The sequence below is a fragment of the Cyprinodon tularosa genome, unplaced genomic scaffold, assembly GCF_016077235.1.
Source record: "Cyprinodon tularosa strain WSP-4 unplaced genomic scaffold, ASM1607723v1 ctg812, whole genome shotgun sequence".
Classification (NCBI taxonomy): domain Eukaryota; kingdom Metazoa; phylum Chordata; class Actinopteri; order Cyprinodontiformes; family Cyprinodontidae; genus Cyprinodon; species Cyprinodon tularosa.
The window spans coordinates 96,744-123,778 of record NW_024039577.1 but is presented as its reverse complement, the minus strand read 5'-3'; the positions used below and the strand labels follow the sequence as shown (position 1 = coordinate 123,778).

General features: G+C 37.4%; 2 protein-coding genes across 2 annotated transcripts; both read right to left on the bottom strand.

Moving 5' to 3' along the window:
- Positions 1-1,416: 1,416 nt before the first annotated feature.
- Positions 1,417-20,803, bottom strand: kcnj6 (potassium inwardly rectifying channel subfamily J member 6). The gene is made up of 3 exons (XM_038271943.1): positions 20,603-20,803; positions 6,299-7,219; positions 1,417-2,578 (listed from the first exon to the last, which is right to left on the bottom strand). Exons 2-3 carry the CDS (start codon positions 7,194-7,196, stop codon positions 2,226-2,228), a joined length of 1,251 nt encoding a protein of 416 aa, XP_038127871.1. The 5' UTR covers positions 7,197-7,219; positions 20,603-20,803; the 3' UTR covers positions 1,417-2,225.
- Positions 20,804-21,541: 738 nt separating this feature from the next.
- LOC119774443 (insertion element IS630 uncharacterized 39 kDa protein-like) lies at positions 21,542-22,560 on the bottom strand. Its single transcript, XM_038271966.1, has 2 exons — positions 22,463-22,560; positions 21,542-22,307 (listed from the first exon to the last, which is right to left on the bottom strand). Exons 1-2 carry the CDS (start codon positions 22,535-22,537, stop codon positions 21,648-21,650), a joined length of 735 nt encoding a protein of 244 aa, XP_038127894.1. The 5' UTR covers positions 22,538-22,560; the 3' UTR covers positions 21,542-21,647.
- Positions 22,561-27,035: the final 4,475 nt, after the last annotated feature.

The following is a 27,035-nucleotide window of genomic DNA, read 5'->3' as shown; positions in this document are numbered from 1 at the left end:
GAAGCTTTCAAGCCTGAGAACACAGTCCCAACTGCGAAGTACGGAGTTGGTAGTATCATGTTGAGTTACTGTTTACTGCATGAGGGACTGTACGCTTCAATAAAAAGATGGCATCATTTAAAAGAAAGATATAGTGGAGGTTTTTCTTTTTCCAGGTGGATTATTAAAACAGGCGATCCTCCTAATTGCCAATCATTCTGGTGACATGTTGACGTAAGGCCGTCCTACGTGCTCGTCCCCAGGTAGCTATCTTTTTCTGTGCATGCGCACTTTCAGGCATATATCTGGTGTGCTACGGATTCAGCTCACCCTCCTCACGTGGTTCTTTAAAAATGGCAGAGGATCGTAAGAGAAAAAGTGTCTCTGAAGTGTGTGAGAAGAAAAGAAAGGCCTCAGGAGAGAGAAACAAGACCAGAGTGTTTTTGGAAGATTCTTTCACGTGATGGCGTAGACTGAAAGCACAGGTTGGACTTCCCACTAATGCCTCGGTTGCAAATTTTCTACCTGACAGGTAAAGTTTGGCATGTTATTAAGAGAAATCCATTTCACATCACTGCTAGTAAAACAAGGAGAAATGGGCTTGTGATGATCTCGCACACATTTAATAGACGTTCCCTCTCTGGAGCGGGTACAGGGTTGTGCATGTGCCTTTTTTTTAAATGGAGAGGGCAGGTCTTTTCAAATAATAGCGAAAATCCTCAACAATACCTTTAAGTGCAAATATTAAAAGCATTCCCCCAAGACTGGAAGTCAAAGCGTAATAATTAGCAATTTGAAATAAATCGATTGTAAAGTTGACCATAAATGTATTTTTTTTGCTATATAATAGCAACATCTTCGCTTCTTCTGACGATAGCAGTACAACACGCAGCTCAGCTCAGGTAAAGTCAACAGTCAACCCCTGATTCTGTCACAGCTGCTCTCTCAAACCTATTTTGAGCTGCTTCTTTTTATCGCCAGATGCACCTGTGGATGATTTGTTTCCATCTTTTGCATCTTGTCCTCTTCATTCCCAACAGAGCAATGCAATCAATCTGGAATCAAAGTAATAAAAAATACCCTCTTCAAGTGTTATGTAGATTAAAAAATGTGGTCAATAAGGTGTATTTTATTTGGTTTAAGATACTTTATGGAAGAACTTTGTTATTGCATCTATTACTATATTGGTTTTTGCTGTTTATAAGGAAGATCTGTGATCTTAAGCTACAATTTAGAAATACTAAATAGAATTTAAACTAGTAATTGAAGTCAATGATAAACAAATCCAATTTTCTGCAGTTCGACATTGAAAACAAAAACAAGTTTAAGGTGGATTAGCTTGAACTTTAAGATACAAAGACTAGATCAAACATATAAGGCAATTTAGGAAAATATTCTCCCAACAACAAAAAAAAAGAAATCAAACCAAAGACCTCCTCAGGTGCATAATAACCAACTCACTGTTTATTTATTGTCTATAATTTTAGGTGACGTGAGGGATCTCTGAAGGAAATCATCTAACATCCTCCATCCGACAAGAAGTCTCCAGTGTGCAAAAAAGTGACAAAAATGCAGTTTTAAAGGGCCGTTGTCCAAAGTCTACAGCTGTAAACAGCAAACTCATGGCTTGGTGTGGTTTGATCATAAACACATTTCTCATCCGGGGAACAAAAACGACTCATTGGTTTCAACTAGAGCTTGCATCCATTTGAAATGTATGTTTTTCTTAGATTACTGTCGTACAGTATGTGCAGATAACAAGATAAATGAACTGTTTATACATGCTTAGATATATTTCTGAAAAAAAAAAACAGTTATTGAAAGCTTTATACATACGGTAAGGCATAGAGTATATACAGAACTAACCTAAAGGTAGTAGTATCAAACATCATTTAGATTTTCACACAGCAACAGAACAAAGAATTCAAAAACTGCTCGTAATTATGTACAAAAATACTTATGCAAATGCCCCCTAGGAATATCTGAATAGAAAAAATAACAGGAATCTTGTCGGGAGGACATCACATTATAATTGAAACATGCACTTGTTGCAGAGGATTCTCAGTCCAGCTGTGGGCCTCATGTCTACATGTTCTGTTTTCACTGAAAGGTAGCGGGTCTAAGTGAAGGATTACGTGGTCTACTGTGCTCCTTGGTCCTCATGGTGGGACCATCCCCAGCAGACAGTTTTCAGTGAAATCCATGAATCTCATCACAAACTTGCTCTCCTCACTGTCCATTTCTCATTACACTTTAGACTCGCTCTCCAGATTGGTAATATCCCCGTTCCTTTCGGAAGTCTGACTGTTCTCCTCGTTCTCTGGGGCAGTCTTGGTCTCCTGGCCATCCTGCTGGGACTCAGGCAGCCCCTGTTGGCTCAGCTTGCTGGCCAGCGACCAGGTGAGGGGCAGTCGAGCACGGTTGGCCATGTCGGAGAGCTCTTTGGCACTGCAGGTGGGCGTGTTGGTTTCGTAGATCTCGTGGAAGCTGTTATAGTCCACCTCGTAGAAGCCGTCCTCCAGGGTCAGGACTGGCATGAAGCGGTAGCCCCATTTGATCTCACTGCTGACATAGGAGCTCCTGGCCTGACAGGTCATCCCTGGAAACACAACGGGAACATCTAACTCTTGTATACTACAGAGATTCAGTTCAAATTTGACATCTTAATGCTCGTATCCTAAGGTGATAGGTAAACAAAAATTGGGGGTTTTCAGAATTAATTCAATGACAATAAGATTAAGATTCTTTTACTTATTTAAAGCTTACTATTTTGATTGTTACAAATTTATCAAGCTACTATTATTGATGAACATGTAATTTAGTTTTAGCATCAGAAAAAATTGTCTTTATTGTCTTACTTTCTTATGATCGGACCTGATATTTGATGCAAAAAAACACAATTCCCAAACAGAGATAGACTCAAACTTCTGAAAATGAGTAATAAAGTAAAACAGAGTAACCATTACTGTAAGTAGAGAGGCATTTTTAAAGAGAATGAGTTTTTTAGAGCAGTAAATAAGTTATAAACTACACTCTATTTGAGTTAAACTTGCAAAGCAGACAAGCTGGTGTTGTGGTTATCTAACCAGCATGACGTTTAAGATGTAAGATCCAATTTATTTTGGAACAAAGACTTATTCATTTTGCAAAACATCCTACTAAAAAAACTAAAACATGAAGGAATAATGGTGATCTAAGCGAGGATTGCACAACATAAAATCAGAATCCCTCTAGCTCACGGTGGAACAGAGGAATGGGATAGGGAGGTCTTCTTGTAGGAATAGTGAAATTCCACTCTAGTGTCACCATCTCAGTGTGAGCATGCTGTCATGCTGATGTTAGCATTTAGGTCAAAGCATCAACATGTCCAAGTAGGCTTTAAAGAGCAGGTGCACAGGTGACGGTGATGGCTGGCGTCCTTCACACATGAAAATGGATGCTGCCAGGATGTGGAAAACAGCACAGATTGGTCTAAAATCTAAAATTTGAGAGAGATGTCTTTTAAAAAAAACTTTAAGATTTACCCTTAACTTGTCTCAGTCTTTTTCAGTCTCGGTTTATCTGGGCACAGATAAATGGATTTCTTGATCTATGAAATATGGATTTATAAACATTGGATTCTTGAGAAAGAATAATAGGTGGATTAATTAGTTAACATATAAATGAGAATGTAAAAAAAAATCTTTTGCACATCATGTTCCTCTTTCCACTGTGAAAAACTGAAGAACATTGGCCATGACTAGTCACTTAAATGCCGTCTGAATATTTCATACATAATTAAATCTATGCTGTTTCATAAAGTGTCTGTGACTTGATAAAAACCCCCATCATTTCTTCCCCAGTTGGCAAACTGTTAAATCCTTTTCCAGCAGCATTTACATATTTTGACATTAACTTGTGTGCTCATTAGCACGGATGTCTGCAAGAAACAGAGTGCTCTGTGCAGCTCTGGCATCTGTTTCAAAACAAGCCACTGAGTTCTTATGTAACAGTGTGTATAATATTTTATTGAAGCTGAAATATAGACAAATGCCTCTATGTCATCTTGAATCTAAAGTCAGGCTGTTAAGAGTGTTTATTATGCAAAAAGAATGTGTTTTTAAGAAGAAAATATCCTAGTTGCTGTATAGGGGCCAGGGCTGGGTATTTTAGTGCTTAATCGATTCGATTTCGATTCTTACAGTTCTGAATTGATTATTTTCGATTCAATCTGTTTTTATAGTTTACTGTTTTTACATGAAAGTGGTTCAACTGTGTTTTTAAAGTACTCATGTTTTTTTTTTTCTTCCTGTCATATTAAACACAAAGTGCAAACTTATAAATCAGACAGTTTACTACGGAAGCCGAGAACGGTCGTGTCCCTCAGATACTTTTTACACTGTGGTTTTCTTGAGAAAACGAGTTAATTTTCTCATTATCTTAAAATAACAAAAACCGTTTTCTCATCATAACGAGATGATTGGTGTATATTAAAACTGATTACATCCTTCAATATCACAACATCGGGAAAGGATTTATAAAAATAAGTCATGGCAGCCAATGGGAAATTTTTTAAATAATCCTGTGTTTAACTTTTAGGTAACGAGACAACGTTGTTGGTTCGATGATTTGCTTCCACTTCTGATTCATAAGCAATTAGACCTATGCCTCCGGCGTCTTAACGCCTGGTGTTAGGCCTGTAACAGGTATAAGATGCATTAACCCCCAAAATGAGTCCAGATTAAAGTGACCTGACAATCATTGAAAAGTAACAGGAAACTAAAAAACTTATTATTTGCCCACAAGCCGTACCCACACTGCACACTATGGTTACCGTAGGCATGGATGGACTGGAAATCCAGGGCTGTTAGTCAACCTCATTCATTACTCATACAGGTTAATCATCTCGTTATCTCAAGAAATCAATAACTGTTTTCTCTTGATAATGAGATAATTATCTTATTATCTCAAGAAAACAACTAATGGTTTAACCGTGATAACGAGATAGTTATGTTATTATCTAGAGAAAAAAAGGAAAGAAAAAAAAAGTCGAGTATGACCGCTCTCGGCTTCCGTAGTTTACACTTTAGATGTAAACAAAACTATCTCAAAAGTGCAAACTTGTAGTGAAAAGTGAAACAAATTGAAACCTCAGGTTTAGCCCTGGAAGGTTAGTTGTCGGAAGATAGCATAGCGTGATATCTTGAATGATTTGTTGCGTCTCTACAATAACTGACCTCCGCTTCACAGATCTTGCAAACTACTTTTGTTTTATCCAGCACATTATCTTTAGTTCTTTTGAATCCAAAATGGTTCCAAATATCAGACTTCAGTTTGGACAGCTTGCTGAGCGGTTTGTTAATTGTGTGTAGCATTTGCACACGCCTGCTCATTTGAATGTGAACATCACGCACTATAAAATGAATGAATCTCATTCCCTATCGATTTTGCTAAAATTTAAAGGAAACAATTTTTTTAACCAGCCCTAATAGGGGCTCAAATTCAGCCTGGACACTGGTGGGACTGAGAATATCCTGAGAGTGAGGAGGGAGATGGAACAGAGGAGGGTGAAAGTTCACTCGAGTGGGTGAGACAGCAGCTAGGCCAGGAGCGAAATGAAGGGGATCTTGAAAGATGATTGGATTCGGAGAAGGTGCGGCCCAGAGATGATTGGCTGGAGCCAAAGAAGGGACATCTCAGGTGGCTCAGGTGAAGCTGATAAGAGTCTTCCAGATTGAATGTTCATTAAAGCTTCATAAGACACTATTAGAACTGTTAAAAACTGTAAATTCCAAATCAACACACAAATAGACTGCAGATTCTTGGAAACTCAAGAGGAGAAAATATGCTGGTTGAATCAAACCTTAATATAGTAAAGGTATGGATAGTTTGGGGCTTAATACTCAGTTCCGGGATTATTTGTTTACCATATATCGTACAACCCAAAAATAGGTCTCTTGATTGTTGTCTGACAAAATAGAGTCTCTTAACACATCTGACTGTGTGTAGAGCTAAACTAGATAAACATTTTAAAGGATGATGTAATGCTTGTCCAATTGACTACCACACTGGTGGAAACCAAAGTGTTAACAATTATTCAAAAATTTACAATTTCAGGAGCTACAGTCAATAAATTAGCGATAACTTTCACATAGATCTGGATAAATCTGAAAAACATCAAAAGACTGTATGTGCTGTCAATGCATTACATAAACAATGTGCAACCTAAACCTTAGAGCTTTTTTGTAGCTTTAGACTTATATGTTTTGTATCAGTCCTTTCAAATCTTTAATTTATTTAACAGCAGGAGGAAAGGCTCCTAGATTATGTGAATACTCACCTGTGGCCTCCACCATTCCCTCCAGAATCACAACAATTTCCAGCTCCTCCTTGGCCAGATGAGCCTGGGAGATCTCCCAGAAGGGGCTGTGCTGGTTTATCTCGTGGCAGATGATGAGCGGCGACACTAGGAAGAGCCTGTCATCTCCTGTGTTGTAACCAACATTTATGTCTGTCTGGTTGAGAGGAATAAACTCCCCCTCCTTGGTCTGCTTAGACTTGATAAGCTTGGCTCTGATTGAAGCCTCAACGATGTGCGAGTTTCGGAGGTCTCCGACTCTGAACATCAGGCACAGCCGTCCATCTCTCATTGAGATGACCGCATTGGTGGAAAACACTAGTGTCTCAGCTCGTTTTTTGGGCTGCGAGATCTTTACAAACATGCAGCCCACCATGAAGGCATTGACGATAGATCCCAGCACTGACTGGACTAAAAGCAAAACTATTCCCTCGGGGCATTTGTCCGTGATAACTCTGTATCCATAACCAATGGTGGTCTCTGTCTCAATGGAAAACAGAAAGGCTGAAACGAAACCGTTGAGGTTATTGACGCATGGAGTCCACTGATTATCAGCTATATGGTCAAGGTCACCCCGAAGATAGGCAATAAGCCACCACATTAGGCCGAAGAAAAGCCATGTCACTGTGTACACCAGCACAAAGATGAAGAGGTTAAACCGCCATTTGAGATCCACTAGAGTGGTGAAAATGTCTGTCAGATAACGGTAGGTCTCTCGGACGTTCCCATGATGGACGTTGCACTTCCCGTCTTTCTGGACATACCGCTGGATCTTTTTTGCTCTGTCCATTTCTGCCAGCTGCTTAGGCAGGTCCTCTCTGGCCTGCTTTGGCAGCTTGGGCTTCCTGGCGGCGGCTGGGCTCTCCACATCCTGCTCCATGGGGTCTTTAAGTGGATTCAAGCCTATGAGATGGGGAACATGAAAACAGTAGTGCGTTAGCAGGTCCAGCCTTTCATTGCAAAAAATAGAAATCTAAATAAGTCAATTTTGCTTAAAAGAAGTGCATTTTTTCTTGAATTGAGGAGGTAAGTGAGACACTTTGCCAATGGAACAAGACAATTTACATTTAAAATAAGAAAAAAACTTTTGCATTTTTTTATTTCAACTTCATAATATCTAATAATCTTATTTCAAGAATACAACTATACTCATTCCACTGGCAAAGCATCTTATATACCTACTAAAAATAAGGGTAAATACACTGAATTTAAGACTTTTTTCCCTTATTTCTGGATCATTTTGGGAGGACATCTGTAAGATCATTGAAGACACACTTTATACCAGGACATAAAATGGTAGAAGTTTATTGTTTAAGTATTATTTTACAATTGAAAATAGGGGTCTCATGTGTGTAATTTAATCCTTACTATAGTTTGTATACAATGCAGTTGTCTTACACAACACCAGCTCATAAAAAGTCACAGAAAAGTCAAGAAGTCAAAGTTGCATCCATTTATGTCAGATCCATTTGCCTGTACTTGAAACAGAGGAGCTTGAGACATATGTCATCAAAGATATTATTACTAGTGATGAAACCTAAACAATTTATGGAGGTCCTGCTTGTAGATATTATGCACCTTTCTAGGAGTCATGTAACTTTATTTCCTCGTATTAACCCATAAGCCGATTATACTTGATTCCTTTACAATCAAATCATTTATAAAGAGAATGAAAGATGTGTATAAAAAATGCATAGATTAGCAGATCAGTGTTGATATAAACGACTCCTTTTTGTCCTCCACAAATCTTTGGGATTAAGAATTTGAAAATGCTAATGAAAAAAAGAGCAAAGGAGTGTAGTAAATAAATTCAAATAAAATAAAAAAGTAACTACATAAGAATAATAAAAAAAAAAAAATGATAGAAAAAAATACTTTATTTACAGACAAAATTGTATTTTTAACATTGTTTTTTCCCCTCTTAAATTTTATTGTATTTACATGACAGAAAACACAAAAACAGTGTCAGTGAGATAAAAAATCATACATAAGAATAATACAGGTAGGTTGAATGTGCTTAATCTCCTGTGCTGGTATTGGTATGCTGTCCATTTGTCCTATTCTGTGTGAAACTCAACTTGTTTCAGTCTTAACTTATATGTGAGTTTTTTCATGTTAAAGATCTCCACCGTGTCCATCCAGTTTCTCAGAGTTGAACGGTCACCTCTGTACCATTCCGTAGTGATTCCTTTTTTGGCTGCAGCTAACAGTATTTTTACCAGATATCTATCCTTACATTGAACTTTTCAATTTGACAGTTTACAAAAATACAGAATCTCACCTGAAAATGGTCATTTATAACCCAGTATCGTTTCCAATGTAGTCCTTATGTCCTTACAGTATTTCTGCACGTGCTGCTCCCCCCACCTTCTCCAATATGTTAACTGTGTTTGTGTAAGTTTATTTGTCCATCATAGGGGTCATAAAAAAACTCACAATGTTTTTCCAGCAGAATTCCCTCCACATCCTGGAGCTGGTAGTGGTTCGCTGAATATCACCTATATTTATCCAATCCTTATCACATAGGGAAATCTTACACTCTTTTACCCATCTGTCTCATAATTACAACGTTGAGGTTCCTTTGTTCTTCATTAAACCCTGATATAATTTTGAAATCACCCTCCTAGTCTTGTTTTTATATACATTACATAATGTTAAGGTCACCTCATTCAGTTCTTGTGGAAGATTTGGTTTAAATTCTTTTTCAAGGTAGTTTCTAACTTGGAAATATCTAAACAGGTCTAAGTCACCAGAGCCATAATCCTCCTTTAGACTTTGGAAACATTTGAATGTATCCTTGTTCATGATTGTGCTTAACGTTGTTATACCGTTGTTTACCCATTGTTCAAAAATTTTATAAATTTTCCTGGTTTGAATTTTGGCTCATAAGCCACCCAAGTCAGAATCTTGATTTCCCTTTCTAATTTGTATCTCCCCATAACTTCAAACCAAGTTTACAAGATAAATCTAGTGATTGTTTCAAGCTTACTCTCATGTTATTTGAAGATTTCCCTATTTGATATCATATTTTGGATAGGGAATCCATCCATCCATTTTCTTCGTCTTTATCCGAGGCCGGGTCATGGAGGCAGCAGTCTAAGCAGAGATGCCCAGGCTTCACAATCCGCACACACTTGCTCCAGCTGCTCTGGGAGACCCGAGGTGACACCAGGCCAGATCAGAGACATAGTCCCTCCAGTGTGTCCTGGGCCTTCTACGGGTCCTCCTCCCAATAGGACATGCCTGGAACACTTCCCAAGTTAGGCATCCAGGAGGCATCCAGAACAGATGCCCGAGCCACCTCAACTGGCTCCTTTCGACATTGAGGAGCAACGACTCTATTCTGAGCTCCTCCCAGGTAACTTAGCTCCTTACCCAATCTTGAAGGGTGCACCCAGCCACCCTATGAAGGGAACTAATTTCGGTTGCTTGTATTCACGATCTTGTCCTTTCGGTCATTACCCAGATCTAATGACCGTAGGTGAGGGTTGGAACGTCACCTCCTTGATATATCTTAATAAATCTGGATCATTTGAGTCTTTATGTCCAGATTTCTAACTCAAGTTATTTTTCTCTAATAAAGTTTCTGTCTGACCTTTTTGTTATATGTTGCTCTACAAATCAATTTTCCCCCACATAACTACTTTCATAGCATCCCAGAGGATAGTAGGGCTTAGTTCCCCATTATCGTTCTCTTGTTTATAAGCTTGTTTTTCTGATTTATTCTCCTTAAATACCTCTGGGTTATTTAGAACACCAACATTCATTTCCTATACAGTATTCTTTTTCCTACTATTAATATAAGATATGAAATGGAGGATACAATGATCTGATAGATCTGACACACCTATTTAACATTCTTGAATTTGGAAGCTATCCACTATATTATTTAAAAAAAATGGCCAATCCTTGTGTGCACTGAGTGAAGGACCATATTTTAACAGTTTTAATATGATTTTAAAAGGAATGTACTCAATAGTAGAAAACCTAAAGCAAAAAAGGGGCAAAAAAATATTTAAATTCATTAGTTTGTTAGATAGTTTAGCCCAGTATGCTTCCTCTCTGTGCTTTAAACCTAACATCTGCAAACAGGCCAACATCAGACAGTGACTATGAATGAAATCACTATATAATATGGAACAAACCACTGACTGACTGTTAGCTAAAATCAGGTGACATCTGTTAGATAACAGCAACGTTATGCTATTTATATCCAAAAAAAATGTCAATTACCAGTAGATAATAGATTTAATAGATAATAGATTTATCATTTTATAAAGGACTGACAGGTATATTATTCTATACAATTACAGCATGATCAAAACACCAAATAAGTTCTCATCTGTATTTCTAAAGGTTCTGTGTAATCATGTTTTTTTTCTTCTTTTTTTGTGCCTGATACACAGTACTACATACTGCTCTGGTGTAACAATCCTAAAGAGTTAAAAATTCAGCAGGATGACAAGCTCATGTTGATGTCGCAGCTAAAGAAATATCATAGATAAAAGCCCACCTAATCATTCTTGTTTAAGTCCAGTGTGCAGATTCACCATCTGTAGTACAAAACGCCTTTAGTCAATATTATGCCAGAGGGAAATGTGTCATCACCCAAATATCAAAAGGAAAAAAAACACAACACAAGATTTTAATGCTGCTCAAGAGAAATCGAGCAGCGATTTACTAATGATGAGTAATAAAAGCAAATAAAAATGGCTGAAAGCAGGGTTTTAATGGCTGCTATTTTGAGTGAAACAAGAGCCTTGTTGAAAATAGATGTGCTTTTTCGAATCGATCCTGTCTAAGCTGGAGTTCAGCAAAGTTCAACACAACATCCATCGCTGCAGCATTTTAGTGTGGTTTTCTCTCCACCGCCCACAGAATATTTTCTTTTTTAGTGCTGGCTTTCTTTACAGTATTTTTTGAAGACATTACATTTGGTATAAAGCTAGTATTTTGTCTGAGATGATACTGTAGTATAAAGAGAAATATCTCTTTTTGGAGCAGAAGTCTCACTGCCACCTAAAGGAACTGTTTAATTGCAGTGAAATACTGTATTAAGTTAACGGTGGCGTCATTTTGTCCAGGCCTATTTTATATGTTTATTGTTTAAAATTATTCTATTGTAGCACGACAATCATTTGTTAATTTTCAAGGAACTTTAATTTATTTTAATTTTTTTTAAGATTCAAGTTATTTCAGAATCAGAATTCTTTATTTGTCATTGCTCCACAGGGGTGCAACAAAATTTCTCAAAAACAGTACAAGCAATTAGTGCAAATTTAAAAGAAAATAAATACGAAAAAGTAAAAAAAAAAAAAAAAGGGGGATACTGCGGGCTCTCCTGAGGCAGCGGGTACAGGTTATTGCGTGAGGTAGCATATTGCATTTAGTTTTTTGTGACCATTTGGGGTTTTTCTTTTATTTAACAAGGGGTACAAACAATTTTGTCCATGTGTAGATAAATTTACTTTGCCTCCCATTGTTAAAATAAATCCTAATCTTCCCTAAATGTGTTTGAAGGCTCATTAATCATCTTTAAAATACTAGTTACACACGTTACAAACATACATCTTTGCGTTTTTATTGAATTTTTCCAGTAGCTGTGAGCAGAATGTATAAAAGGCTTAAAACCAACAGCTTATTGTTGTCAAGCTTTAGAAAATGTAAATCACTTCGTGAATTGAGATAATATTCTAATTCATTAAGAAGCTGTACAAAATTCCTGAGCTCACAATCAAATGTTCAAGAATATCTAACTAGTTCCAAACCATTTAATGCAAAAGTTATGAAACAAAATGATTTTATTACCCTTAATATGTGTGTATTTTGATAGATATTCCCTCCAACTTTTATATAAGTTCTGCTTATCATACAATTTCTTCAGGCTTTCTAATTATTTTCCCTGAACACACACTTTCTGCAAATCATAGTGATGCAGTCAAAGCAGTCAAATTAATGAGGAGACATTAATAGCAAACTTGCAAATAAATTAAAGCAATTGGCCTCATAAAACAGCTATCAAGGAAAATTTACTAAGGGTGTAATAAAAGCCGTGAGCACACTCCAGGCTTAAAATGTTGACAGTTTTTTTTAAAGCTTTGAACAACGTATCCCCATTAAACCTCTTGATTTTCCATTTCATGTAACATCCCAAATATGACAGCTCTCATGTCATCAAAGTGAGCTGAATGTTACTATAAAGAGGTGATTTACAGCATAATGCTGTACTGCTCTGTCAGCAAAGAGAAGAAGAAGAAATAAAGCCCCCCCTCCCACCTCTCCTTCTCCTACTGAGCTGCAGGACTGACCTGAGATCAGAACAGATCTCCTTCACTCTCCCTATCTTAGCCTCATAAGCCCACCCATCAGTGCTTCCACCACTGGAACAAATGGGCTCTGCTGAAGCCCTCGCTGTTCGCCATTCACTGGGGGAATATCAGTGCTGGTTTCCATGACAACGTGCAGCTCGGCTCCACAGAGGGCTAGGAGTGTAGCAGGAATGTAAGCTGGATGAGGCCACTACATTGGATAACATTTGTCTGTTTCATCTCGTTTGGCCAGAACAATGTGCCGTGATTTGCTTTGTGCACAGAGCTGCCATTCAGCTAACATCTGTTTTTTTGTTTCACTGAATATTCGTGAATAAAAATAAAAATAAAAAGGAAAAAAACAAACAAAAAAAGACAATGCAGACCTGTTTGGAAGAGGCTCGCTCTAAGGGTGCTCCAAGGTACAATAAAGACAAAATACTAGGAACTAATTACTAATTACTAGTCTAGTACTGTAGGTACCAACAGGCAAGCATTCAGGATAATATTTGACTAAAATATAATTTGAAAAAGCCTACAGTGAATATTCAGATATTACAGATACATAATACACTTAGGAGCGCTTACAAACTTTCATACAATGTTAATGCTATTAAAAAAATAATAAATACTAAAGGTTGTTCTAAAAGATTTTTTATTGTGTCTCATCTTAGCAATTCAGGATTTAATTATAAAATATATTATGCACTAATTATAAACATTACTGGTCAAAATGTGACAAAACCCTTTCCTGTGACACATTTGAACACAGTTTTAGAATTAATGTTTTATGGTTGGATGTTTCCATTAATTTAAACCATTCAGCCAAAAGTACAAAGCCTGATTTGGTCAACAGATGAAACTGTTGCTTTAAGAGTTCAGCAACTAAGGAGGACCTGCTTTGAATGGGATCTTTAGTTCTTACCAGTAGTCTGAAAACAGACGCACAATTGTTTCCATTTCTTTGATTCTAGTTCTATTTCATACGATGCTTTTAGAAAAATGTTACCCTTTTATGTTTACATCCATACATATACATTATAATACCAGACAAAAATAAATTGAGTAAATATAAAATTCTGTTTTTATATTATTTCTTTTCAGTGAAAGAAAATTACCCAAACTATCATTGAATAAAAAATCATGTGCATTCTTTTGATCATTTCATTTTAATATGAGAAAATGTTCACTATCAGACTTATGATACGAACAAGCTTTGGATTTTTTTCATTCTAGTTCAGTTTTAGTTAGTTATTTATCTATTTTTTTTTTTATCAAAATCTTTCATGATCTTGGCACTGATGTCTGGTCTGATCACTCATTCCGTTTACCTGCACAGCTCTGCCCAGTTCTCATTACCTTTCATCTGATTCCACCTGCTCCAGCCTCTATTTACCCAGCCTTCAAACCTGTAATCAGTACAAGATTATTTGAACCTTTGGTGAGAGTTGTGCAGCGTTCCTAAGTGTTTCTGATAGCCTGATTCTGACCCGTGCTGCCACTTGACCTCTGAGCCTGCCTGGTCCTGTTCTGATCTGTTTGCCTGACCTGTCTTCGGACTCCTGCTGGATTTCTGTCTGGGCTTGGACTGAACTTTAAGACCAGGTTAGTGACTCACAGTTCATTATCATCATCTGTTAGATAGACATGGATATTAACCTGTGTTCTCCTCCTGCAGAGGTTCCTGCCTTAGACGCTGAAGCTGTTCACTGCAGTTCCTTCTTAAATAAATGTTTTGTTAAATCTGAGTTTCCACCTCGAATACTGGGTCCTTTCGTTCTGAGCCTGACAAAATAATTTGGTTTTTAATAGTTTCTAGAATGGGTTTGTTAGTTTCTATTAGTTACTATTATTTAATGAGCTCTTACTAATTTTTATGCACAGGATTCAAAAAAGGTCGGAGTATTAGATTTCTGAAATTGTGCTTAAAGTAAAAGTTCAACACAAAATACCACATAAAAAACCTGGTTCAATTAAAACCGACCTTAACCGAGTCCAAAACCAATTATTTTTATCCCTGTGCTTAAATTTTTAGATAATAGAAACTTCGACAAACTCATCAATGGGTTTCATTTTAGTTTTAAGGCAGTTAAAATGTTAAGGGATAAAAGGTTAATTACAAGTATAAATAATCAAATAAATACTTTGCTTTTCTGAAGTATTATTAGCCACATGTAGTTCATGCTATTTCAGTCTGTGGAGACATTATTAGTGAACTCAAACTATTCTTTTAATGGGATTCTGTCTGCATTTGTGGATTGTGTGCGAGCTGTCAAGAGGCGAGAGCTTAACTGGAGGATCTTTGACACGTCTGAGAAAACTTTCTACGCCTCAGTGACTGCAGACCACTCTCAAAGGTCCTGGTAGAAGAGGGGTTCAGTGCTTCACATCACCTTAATGGCAGATTCTACCGTTCATTTGTCCATCCACTGATTCTAACTTTTATAGTCTTGATTTTTACGGATGAGAAAAATTGTAACACCCAGGGAAGCACTGATCAAGACAATGGAAGGTAAGGTCAGTCGAAACGACAGAAATCTGACACAGCAAATGGTTTTCAGACTTTTACATTTGCTTTTTCAGCCTGAATTAACTACGAGTCCACCTTTTGCCAGACATTTTCTCCATCTTTTATTCCAATTATTTCAACTGGAAAATGGTACATCAGTCTGAGCTGCGATTTGCCAGTGGTTCACTCAACTCTGAGCAAAGTAGGGGTAAAATAAATGGGACTTCAACCTCTTAAAGCATTAAATCTGCTCATTAAGTCTCTGTCAGAATCACCAGAGGTTTCCGTAGACAGCATATGGTGGTACAAGCTCAGCTATGCTGAAAAACGCATTTAGCCTGCAGCAGGATGTTGGTGAATTAGACCCGATGTGTGGGCTGAAGCCTTGGTTCTACAGTGTAAAGGAATATCGCTGGACCTAGACTTTATACACTGATCAGTTTGTTTTTCGTTATCTCTACTATAGGAAGGAGGGTCCCATCGACCAGGTAGAATGAGACAGATGTGGCAAAAATGAAAAGGAGGGGTCACATGGGAACGCAAGCTATTTTAAGACATCTGAACAGCTGAGTACAGGCCCGACAGACGTCAGATATAATTCTCAGTTTTTCAGAGTGTTTCTCTAGAGCTTATGTTGGGAAAAGCAACACTATAACAAGGCATTGATGGAGAAGCTCAGCTCTTGCAAGCACTGCAGTACAACTGTGGAAAGGTCAGTTCAAAATCTTGTTATTATGAACTGATTCTCTGGAGATTATCCAAAAAAGAGAGTTGAGCTGAGACCTCATCACTGAATTAAAGAGCCAGGCATCGGTTTGGGAGTCAGCCCAGAGCTGTGAAAGTGCAAACAAAAATAGCCCTTTTAAAAAGGGAGGTGGGATGATGGATTGAGGGGGGTGGGCATGCTGCTTCAGTCCCAGTGGAAAATACACCCTTGAAGCCATCATGCATAATTCCCCCCCTACAACAAATGCTCTTTGTCATATTCTAAAACCCTGCAATGAAGCAGAAAACTTAGGCAGCTAAACAGTAATTAGAAGAAACATGTGAATGACTGCCCAGGTGCACCGATGCCTGTTATCTCCATCACGTTATCACCAGGAAACAACTTTCTCAGAAATACCCCTGACTTATCATGAACTACAGCTCAGAGTTACAGAAAAGTAAAAAAGTAAGTTAAAGGCAATATTTGTCAGGTTGTGTGGAGGTTTGAAGAGGACCCAAGTGGAGAGATGGAAGCCGAGGTGGTTTCTTGCAGATTTAAAAACAAGTGTTTGCAACAGAAACATAAATCCATAAATAACTAATCAAGGAACACATGAACCAGAACAAAGGGGAATATACAGGTTAAGGAGGGAATAAAGGGAATCCAGCACTGAGTAACTGCAGAGTAGGTGCACATATGCCAAACAGAACAATGAATGGAGTAATCAACCGATTGGGAGCAGGTGTGGACAGAAGGATCTAGAAGGAAGCTATGGGAAAGGAGGCTGACACAAGGGGGCAACAGAGAGTAAACAAGAAATACACAAGAACTAAAATACAACCAGAAAACAACAAGAATGACAAAAAATGGAAATGAAACCAATGACCTAGAAAACACATAATCACAATAATCAAAGTGTAACTGAAAACTCAAAATGAAAACTTAAGCAGAACAAGTCCAGAAGGGGCAGAATCATGACAATATTTATCCTTTAGAGGATAGAAAGGTGGTTAGGAGTATTTATGTACGTGTAAAAAATATTAACAAAATAGTCATACGATAAAATATTGGACTACCTTTTTTTGTTTTATTCAATCCATTCTTTGACCAATATACCTTTAGAAAAGGAAACAGATGAAAATAAGAGAGGTCTAGTATTATTTCCATGACAGCCAGGTAGCCCATACCTTTTAACAGGGGGTAAACAAAAACTAAGTTCTTAAATGAGTCTTAAAATCCCAACAAAATGTATTTGATATCAGATTTAGTCATTCACACAGTGATGATGGCAAGCTACATTGTAGTCTCAGCTGCCCAGGGGCTCACTGACAGAAAGGAGGCATAGATACCACACAGCCCTCTGACCACTATCAGTAGGCAATGTGGGTGAATTGTCTTGCCCAAGGACACAACAGCCGAGATGGACAGAGGTAGGGTTCTAACCATCGACCCTTCGATTGTAGGACAAACCCCTGCCTGCTAAGCCACTGCCGCTGTTGTTTTGCATTTTCCACTGTCACTTACATATTATAATTCAACATAAATGAGACATTTACCTCATGAAACAGACTTTTTTAGTACTTTTTTTAGAAGAGAATACCTAATAAAGTTAAACATATAAAATATCAGAGAATACTCCCCAATGAATATGTAAATAGAGCAAATCTAAAGCCTCAGCCTGAAGGGAGAGTTTTTAGAAATATTTTTAGTTTTAGTTTTAGAAATATTTAAAGCTACAGTGTGTAATAATTACAGGCATATAAAGTCAGAAATTTAATATATTATACATAACTATGTTATTTATCATCACTTATGAGCTCAGCCTTTTAACCATAATATTTGCGCTGCCTTAGAATTCTTTATTTATAATTACATAGGAGCGGGTCTCGCAGCCATGGAGGCAGACATCTTTGCGCTACGGCAAGCGCAGAGGCAACAAACTAGCGATTGCGAGATCTCCCATTACGCTCGAAAATAACTGCACGCCCACCCCGGCCTCTCTGCCCTCTTCCTCGCCCTCTTCCTCTCCCTCGCCTTGTAACCCCCGTGCCACAAACAAGACTTGGACTCTGTAAACGGGGAATATATATTCTTCCAGCGAACACAATCTCGCTGTTAAACTAATGACTACAATTACTTCGTCTGTTTATATCACCATGCAAAGCAGCTCACCAAAACGTCACAACGATGTAGAAAAAATAACAGGTATATTTATTATCTTAAGTCTACATGAAATCTATACCCTACACAGACTAATGAAATACTATCTGTAAAATTATCTATGTAAACAAACCTCATCACTTGAGAAGGTAGGTGATTCCGACGTCGTGGAAGACATTTTGTCCCGTAACGCTCGCCGTACTGTTGGGGGGGAGAAGCGGTGGGGGGGAGACGTTCATGTTGCTGCAGTCTGCAGTCTGACCGCTAGATGTCGCTGAAAATTACACACTGTAGCTTTAAGCAGCATTTTATTTTTTGAGTTACTCTCTGTTGCCCCTTTGTGCCAGTCTCCTTTCCCTTAGCTCCTTCTAGTTAACTTCTGTCTATACCTGCTCCCTATCAACTAATTAGTCCTCCCATTGTTTCTGTCTCCCACATGTACACCTCCTGTTCAGTTACTCATTGCTGGATCCTCGTCATTCTTTTGGTTTATTCCTCCCTAGTGTCTCCTAGTTTTTTGGTTCTTGAGTTTTCATGTCAATCAGTTCTGGACTAAGGATTTTGTATTTTTACTTTTTCATTCAACTTTGCAAGCAATCATTCCTGCCTCTCTGATGCAGCATTTGGGTCCACAACTGCATTCAACAACCTTTTTTCACATATAAATTTTTTTATAATTGTTCCACAATTTGCCCATTGTGGGACAATAAAGGAATTTTCTAAGTGAACCGATTAAAAAAAAATCTAAAGCCATATGTGTTAATACTAGTCTTATGGAAACAACAACTATAACCCATAGTGAATCTTCACCTTAAGTCCTGTTTTTAAGTTATGTGGATACTGTATTTAAATAAATAAAAATATTGAGTTTAGTAGTCTGCCTTGTTAAACCACTGGCTTGAGGTACTTTAAAATGCATATGTTCCAATTTCTTGTTAAGCTATCTCTGCTAACAGAGCCTATTTTTAACTGCTATATGGTATAGAGATGTCGGGATCCCCTTCTTTTTTTAAATTTTTTTTTTTTTGAATAAGATAAAAAAAAAAACTGAAAACAGTGTGTTTTATAATTGCCAGTAACTGAAGGTTTTCTACTTTCCTGTTTTTTAGATGTGCTGCTATGCTAATTTAAGTGTATAAGGAAATAGATATAAGAGAGGATGTTTTTGCTTCTATATATTCATTGATATCTTCCTCTAAAATATATAACAGATAACATCTTTGACACAAAACAGCCCTAGCCTGTTATTTTTATAAAAGTAAGTAAGGGTTCAGTTTATTTAGGCTACTATGATGGTAGTACAAACAAGATGCACAGTAGTTACCTCAAATGTAAAAAAAAATATAAAGTTTATATGGACACAAATCTTAAATGACTACTTCATCAAGTCATTTGCTAAAAAATATTTAGTAGCTTTTTATAACAGATTTATGACCTACAAAACATGAGCATGTTTATTTTTATTTCCCTTCTCTGCCAAAATAAATATGTCAAAATGCATAATATGCACTGAGCAAAATTTTATTTAGACGATTGAAATTTAAATATGCACAATTATTATTTAGAAATGATATAATGCACTTTTTGGAACTTATATGACAATTTAGCAATTTTTAATTTATTTATTCTGGGGTAGTCCAGCCCACAGTTATGGAAGAGGATTAGGGCCACTGAAGAAATAAAAAAAGTTAACTGATTTTTAAGTATTATTTCAGCTTAATATGGGATAAAGTCAGAATTCTGACTTTTTTTCTCGGAAATTTTGGCTTTAACCTCATAATTCTGAGAAAAAAATGTCAGAATTCTGGGATAAAAGTCAGAATTCTGATTTTTTTTTTCTCCGAATGCTGATTTAAATCTCAGAATTCTGAGATTTAAGAATTCTCAGAAAAAAAGCCAGAATTAAGGGGAAAAAGTCAGAATTCTGAGAATAAAATCAGAATTCTGACTTTATCCTCATATTATACAGAAATAAAACTTAAAAATCAGTTAATTTTTTTTTCTTTTGATTGGCTCTAATCATCTTCCGTACACAGTTCTAACCTGTTTAAACAACTTTTTTCTACTTGTGGAGTTTTGCGTGGGTAGGGGGATAATTAAGCAGGTAGGTAATGGATGCTCACTTGTAGCACTGGTTAATTTTAGACCTTTATGACCACAGCAGCGCTTTATTGCGTGATCACCCTGGGCTCAATTATTTAGTTGGGAATCAGGTGCAAACCGCAGATGATCCAAGTAATCATGAGAACATTTCCCTGTCTCCTTAATCAGTAGCTGCCTCGTTTATTGGTCTAAATTGTATCCATTGGTGATGGTAGGCCTGTAGGCTCCCATACAGCCTGGTGGGATTTTCTTCCAGTTTCTTCCATCTTTACCGGCTGTTTCCTTTTCACCGGGAGGGGGAAAAAAACAACAAAACAAAACCAAAAACAACAACAAAGTGATCCGCGGATGCGCTTCCAGACGCGTCATTTTCCGCTCTTACTCCCATCTCTATCAATCTCTGCTTCGTCTTGCATTGTTATGTAACTGTCCACCCCCACCTCAGAAAACAGATGATTACATGTTAACAGGCGATGATCATCGGTAGCAGGGAGGCTTACCTGATGCAGCGGATCAATAAGAGCTCCTCAGCTCATCTCTCCGCTCCCCATCAAGAAGTCCCCGCTGATGATGCAGGAGGTCTCCGGTAATCACAGCCTTCAGTGACTGAGGAGGAGAGCTACTAATTTCTCCTCCCTTCTCTCTGTTCTCTTCATCCATCCAAGAAAAAAAGCCTGTCCGTCTGCCTCCACCCCTCAACTGAGAGAGAGAGACACAGATGGGAAGTGAGGAGGGAAATATAGAGAGAGAGGCGGAGAAATGTGATAAGACCATACCAATCTCACCCTGCTTCATTCTGCAGACATTGTTAGCTGAATTAGATGATTAATGCATTATTCACAGTAGTATCAAATGTAGTAATGAAATTAGGCTGAGAAAAAAATCTTTTTCTGAGCTGAGACAGGGTAATTCTGACTTTATTCTCATGTTATACAGAAATAATTGTTCCCTGTTGAAATGTTGTACCATACAGCTGAATAATAGTGATTGAACTTTATTGATCTGACATCGGAGAAAATAATTCTCTGCATTTACAGTTTTTCTGGATTGTTTACACACATTTCTGAAAACATGCCTCGTATTCTCAGAACTCTACACACAAATCCAACAAACACACACACAATGGGCAAAACCCTTCAATTCTCCTGCAAAATGAAACTTTACATTCAAAACAGTTTTATCTCTTCACAAAAGGCCATTTTGTGTTCAGATGACACACACAAACTATCATATGAACAGACAATTAAAAAAAGCATTTAAACACTGATGTGCTCAGTGTAAAACACCATTCTCCATTCATCATAATGACTTTTTGTTCAGTGTTACACTTACTACAGACATTAAATACATAAGTGCGTTGTAAAATATTTTAGAGTATTGTTTTTATACTCAGAACACACAAATATACTGTAACAAACATGTTTTATTTTCCCCACAAAACAATGTACACAGTGTACATCCCAACTGACACAAAGTTGCACATACAGTGCAGAAGATTTTACTGTATACAGTTACAGTAATAATAAAAAAACAAAACAAAATAAACTATGCTGCATCCTCTCTTCTGTTTCGGTCTGGCCACAGCACCTCATCTACATCACAAGCAATGTTTTCCCTGGCCAAGCAGCGGGGGAAATATCGCCTAGCATGGCGAATCCAGCCATGAAAAGCATCAACTGCTATATCTCCACATGCGTCTTCCATAGCTTGGAAAAGGGGTATACGCGTTTCTGAATTTAGGTCGTACACTTTCCATCTCCAGGCAGAAAAAAATTCCTCAATAGGATTGAGGAATGGAGAATATGGAGGGAGATAAACAACTGAAAAGCGTGGGTGGTCAGTGAACCAGTTATGAACCAGAGCAGCCCGGTGGAAGCTTACGTTGTCCCAAATGACAACGTACCTGAGCTGCTCTGGGCCGTCTATCTGATCTGGTGGAATGAGTGTGTTGTGTAGGGTGTCCAGGAATGTGATCAGATGGGCAGTGTTGTAGGGGCCAAGGGTAGCATGGTGATGGATGATGCCATGGTCGGTCATCGCTGCACACATTGTGATGTTCCCTCCGCGCTGGCCAGGGACTTCAACAATGGCACGCTGGCCGATTATATTCCTTCCCCTCCTTCGTCTTTTTGTGAGGTTGAATCCAACCTCATCAATGAAGAAGAACTGGTGCTCCACTGCATCCACCTCCAGCTCAAGGACTCTCTGAAACACACATGACAATATCAGAAGTAGACATGGAGCGGTCTCTATTGTGAAGCACAATCATTATGATTACAATATAATAGAAAGAAATATGTATGATTTATACAATGTTGACAGTATGCATCAAAGGTGGGAATGTACTGTATAGGACGTACTTGCACATAGTTATATCGCAATTCTTTGACCCTTTCTGAATTGCGCTCAAATGGCACCCTGTAGACCTGCTTCATCCTCAGTTTATTTCTGTGCAAGACACGGTCCAGCGTTTATAAACTTACCCTATCAATATTTTGAAATATCTCATTGTTTTCTATTATTTTTCATTGTATTTGCCGTAAGGTAATGGCATTATTTTCAAGAACCATGTTCAGGATCTCTGTTTCCTGTTCAGGAGACAGAAGACGGCCCCGTCCACCTCTTGTTGGTAATCTTTCAGTTCTGCAATACAAAGAGTGCAATACTGTAAATACTGTGTAGGAATACATTTCCCAAATACTCGAAACACAATGTCCTACAGAACAGTCCACAGGTAATACTGTACTACTGTACTCATTGAGTACTGTATTGATATGCAGTACTGCAGTTTTGTAGTGAGAGTAGATTTCTTACCTATTCTCATTGCGGAAAGTCCGGATGATGGATGCTACAGTGTACCTGCTCAAATTTGGCTGTACTCTTTGCCCAGCCTCCCTCATTGTTAGGCCATGGTTGACCACATGGTCAACCAAAGTTGCTCGGATCTCATCAGAAATTATTGTCCTTGGCCTTCCTCGTCCTCGTCCTCCCCATCGTCCTCCTCTTACTCTCACTCCTCTGGCTCTGGCTCTGCCTCTGTTTACAACATTGGCCTCCATTGCTCCAAAACAGAAGAGCTCACCTGTTGCCCTTCTATGCTAAAGCTCTGATTGCTGAGTGGAAACATGTGTGTTAGGTGTTTGCCCATGTGAGGAGTCAGTGTGCATAGTAGGGAAATTAACTTTAGAGTTTTGAATAACAGTGTGTTCCTTGTGAAAACAAAAGATTTTCTTCATGACAATTGTGTGTAGAGTTTTGGAAAAAGTGTGTTTTAGAACTGCAATTTGAGTGTAAAGCAGGAATTGTGCTTGTAGTTTAGCAGAATTGGTTCAGGGGGTTGGTGCATGAGTTACATTTTGTGGTCATTGTGTTTCAAGTACCAATATTTGTGTGTAAACAATCGAGAAAAACTGTAACCCATCACCTTGGGAAGCAGTGAGCTGCCACTGTGTGGCACCCAGGGAGCAGTGTGGGGTTAAGATAGAAGGTTATTTTGTTTCAAAACTATTTGTGCATTGATTCTGACTTTAACCTCTGAATTCAGAGGTTAAAGTCAGAATTCAGAGATTAAAGTCAGAATTTTGAGAAAAAAGTCAGAATTTTGAGGGAAAAAGTCAGAATCCTGAGAAAAAAGTCAGAATTTTGAGAAAAAAGTCAGAATTCTGAGATTAAAGTCAAAATTCTGAGGAAAAGTCAGAATTTTGAGAAAAAAGTCAGAATTCTGAGCGTAAAGTGAGAATTCTGAGATTAAAGTCAGAATATTGACATTAAAGTTAGAATTCTGAAGTCAGAATTCTGAGCTTAAAGTCAGAATTCTCAAAAAAAATCTGACTTTTGTTTAAAAAAAGTCAGAATTTTGAGAAAAAAGTCATAATTCTGAGAATAAAGTCAGAATTCTGCATTATTCTCATGTTATACAGAAATAATTGTTCCCTGTTGAAATTTCGCACCATACACCGAAATAACAGTAATTGAACTTTATTGATCTCACATTGGAGAAAATAATTCTCTGCATTTAACCCAAAGTGGGCTGCCACTGTGTGGCACCCGGGGAGCAGTGTGCGGTTAAGTATGAAGGTTATTTTGTTTCAAAACTATTTGTGCATTGTAAGTATGAATTTTAAGTTGTAGAGAGAGTTACATTCTAAGTGTTGTATGTGTAGAACAAAAAAAATAATAATTCACACATTTCTTTAAGTACAAGTACACAAATTCTGTTCTACAAGTTGCACATCAAAAACCTCTTACATTCTCAGTTTTGCTTCAAATGGTTGAGAACTATTGTTGCAAAATTATTTGTGCATTGTTACTTTGGTGTTTTGTAACTGTAGATTTTTTTTAAAATCTGACACAATTACCAAACAAAAGTTACACCTCTTCAAATTCTTGATTACAACTATACAAATTGTGTTCTGTGAGTTGCAGATTAAAAATGCCTTCCATTCAGTTTTGCTACAGTTGATCTAAAACAAATTGTGCAAAACAAAAGGAAAAAGGTTAAAAGAAGTCCAAGCACTAGCAAGAACACACCCAGAATAACAGAAATGCAGCCTTATGTGTTTTAATCACACGTTGGCGAAGAATCATATCCCAGACTCCATTGTCTCTCCATATCAGTCTTTCTGATCATACGAGCAGACAGAGATTTAAAGAGCATTAATAAAACCATGGGAGGAACTCCTCTGGAGATGATTTCACAAAGAATAATTCTTCTTAAAGTGAAGAACATTATGGACACCAATAAACATCTGCTTTAGAAAACTGTTAAACACCAACAGGGTGTCTTCGGTTAAAAGCCTATCTAGATCAGTTGAAAAACAGACCACTACAGAAGCTATCAATATCTATAAAACCTTGCTGAAAAACTGAGCCCATGAGTTACCATAACATTTTATTTCCCTTTGGGGTTATTAAAATATTTTTGGATTCAATTGAATACTAAATCTTCAAAATCCCCCCCACTCCCCAAGGTCTAATACAAGAAGAATGTATTCATATATTCATATGGTGTGTGTGGTTATCTAAATGGATAATTTCCCAACCCGTGTAAATCTTCTGGCTCAAATTTTCAACTTTGCAAAGGCTAATTTTAGGTGAACTTACCTAACTATTTTAAGGTCCACTCTAACTTCAAGTGAGTTATAAGTGCATGTCATCAGACTTCATGTTAATGTGTAAAGATAAAATACTTCAAAGGAATTTTGCCAACACAAAACCAAAAATACTTTTTATTGGTGTATTCTACCTCCTGTTCATCAAAAGATGTACTCAAATACTGTGTTTTTATTTGACTTAGTAAATGTAAATGTTTTTTCCTCTCCAGCTATCAACAGGATGCATACAGGTTTGTTATGTATTGTTTATGGCACAAATTATTACACAAGAAATAGGCAGATAGAGAGAAGGAGTGAAGAAATCCAGCTAAGATTCAAAGGTCTTAAGTCAAACTCAGGAAAGCTGCATGGAGAACCTGCATATAACGGAGGTGCATGCTGTTCCTCAAAGCCATGCACCATGCCTGGATTAATAAATGGCTGCAAATTCACCACAGATCTGTTTTTGCTTATTGCCCCTCAGCTGTTTATCATTCTTCGTGAATTTGGTTGTTTTTTTCCTTTTATTTTAAGCCTATTTCCTGTTTCCTTAGTTTTATTTGATTGGCTCTTTGTGTGTGTGTGTGTGTGTGTGTGGGTGTGTGTGTGTGTGTGTGTGTGGTCTTGTTTTACCTGCAATGTGGGGGGAGTATTTTGTATACTTCCCTGAGATTACTACCCAATAAAATACTTGGAAGTATTTTTCCTATTTTTCCTATTTTTTGTTTGGACATACTGTTTGTCCTCTGTTGGTTCGAAGGTTAATAACAAACTTCAGTTTGGGTCGTGCCTTAACTTAATCTTTGTCATTTTCCATCATTCAAAGACATTGTGACTATTTATGCATGTATTTATCAGTACATATGATTGATAGATTATCATTATAGATTATCCATCCACCCATTTTCCGTCATGCTTATTCCAAGCCGGGTCGCGAAGGGAGGAGGGGTACACCCTGGACAGGTCGCCAGTCCATCGCAGAAGGAGTAGATAGCAGAGAGAGACAGCTAGAGGTATTATAGATGATATTCAGAATTAAATACATAATTATGCATTTTATTAATTTGAGTAGCTAAAATCTATTTATTTCAAACCAGAATTGTATGCTCTGTTTTGTTGGTTTTGTCTCTTGATTGAGTTCTATTTTAATCAAATAAATGCAGCCATTTTCTTCCAAAGAGCAAGCAAGCTTTCTTACTGGATGTGGTTCACAGATGATGACGTTCTTCTGTGTCCTTCACAGTTCCTGAGCTGTCATAAAATCTCCTGCTTCTATTTATATCCCTTGTGCCAAGTTGTTCTGTTTCTAGGTGCAAGAGTCTGCAAGTATTTTACTGTCCAAATGTTTTTTACTATCTTTAATAAATAGGGCTATTATTTTAGTTTTATTCTAGTTGATCAAATCAAATTGAGCTAATATTTTTTTAAACCGAAAGTAAAATAAAATCTTTTAAATTTGGAAATGGCAGATGTAGCTGCTTTTTTATTACAATTTATATTTATATGGGAAGTCATTCTCTCCCTCAGTCATGAATCATTTTTTCACTTAATATTCAAGAAAATTCTTGCTAACATGCTGGAGGACAATCATCTGGCATCATAACTTTGAGAAGCAGGTTGTCTGTTAGGGCTTAAGAACTCAGCTTGCCAAAAAGTTTGACCTTAGCACCAATGCTATTGTTAAACAAGTCAAAGCTGGGTTCAACTTTTTAAATCTCTTTCAACAAGACAGCATGTTGGTTTTTGACAACCACGGCCAAGGCAAATACGTCAGGGGATGAGTAAAACTCAGAAACATGTTGGAAACAACACCAGAGGGTCAGAGTAGCAGATAAAGCCT

What these genes read in the sequence shown, in the direction of transcription:
- kcnj6 (XM_038271943.1), bottom strand. Translation starts at nt 7,196, where the DNA reads ATGGAGCAGGATGTGGAGAGCCCAGCCGCCGCCAGGAAGCCCAAGCTG. An exon ending in GGGAATGGTGGAGGCCACAG is followed by an intron (nt 2,579 to 6,298) that starts GTGAGTATTCAC and finishes TTGTGTTTCCAG; the next exon opens with GGATGACCTGTCAGGCCAGG.
- LOC119774443 (XM_038271966.1), bottom strand. Translation starts at nt 22,537, where the DNA reads ATGAAGCAGGTCTACAGGGTGCCATTTGAGCGCAATTCAGAAAGGGTC. An exon ending in TGCGATATAACTATGTGCAA is followed by an intron (nt 22,308 to 22,462) that starts GTACGTCCTATA and finishes TGTGTGTTTCAG; the next exon opens with AGAGTCCTTGAGCTGGAGGT.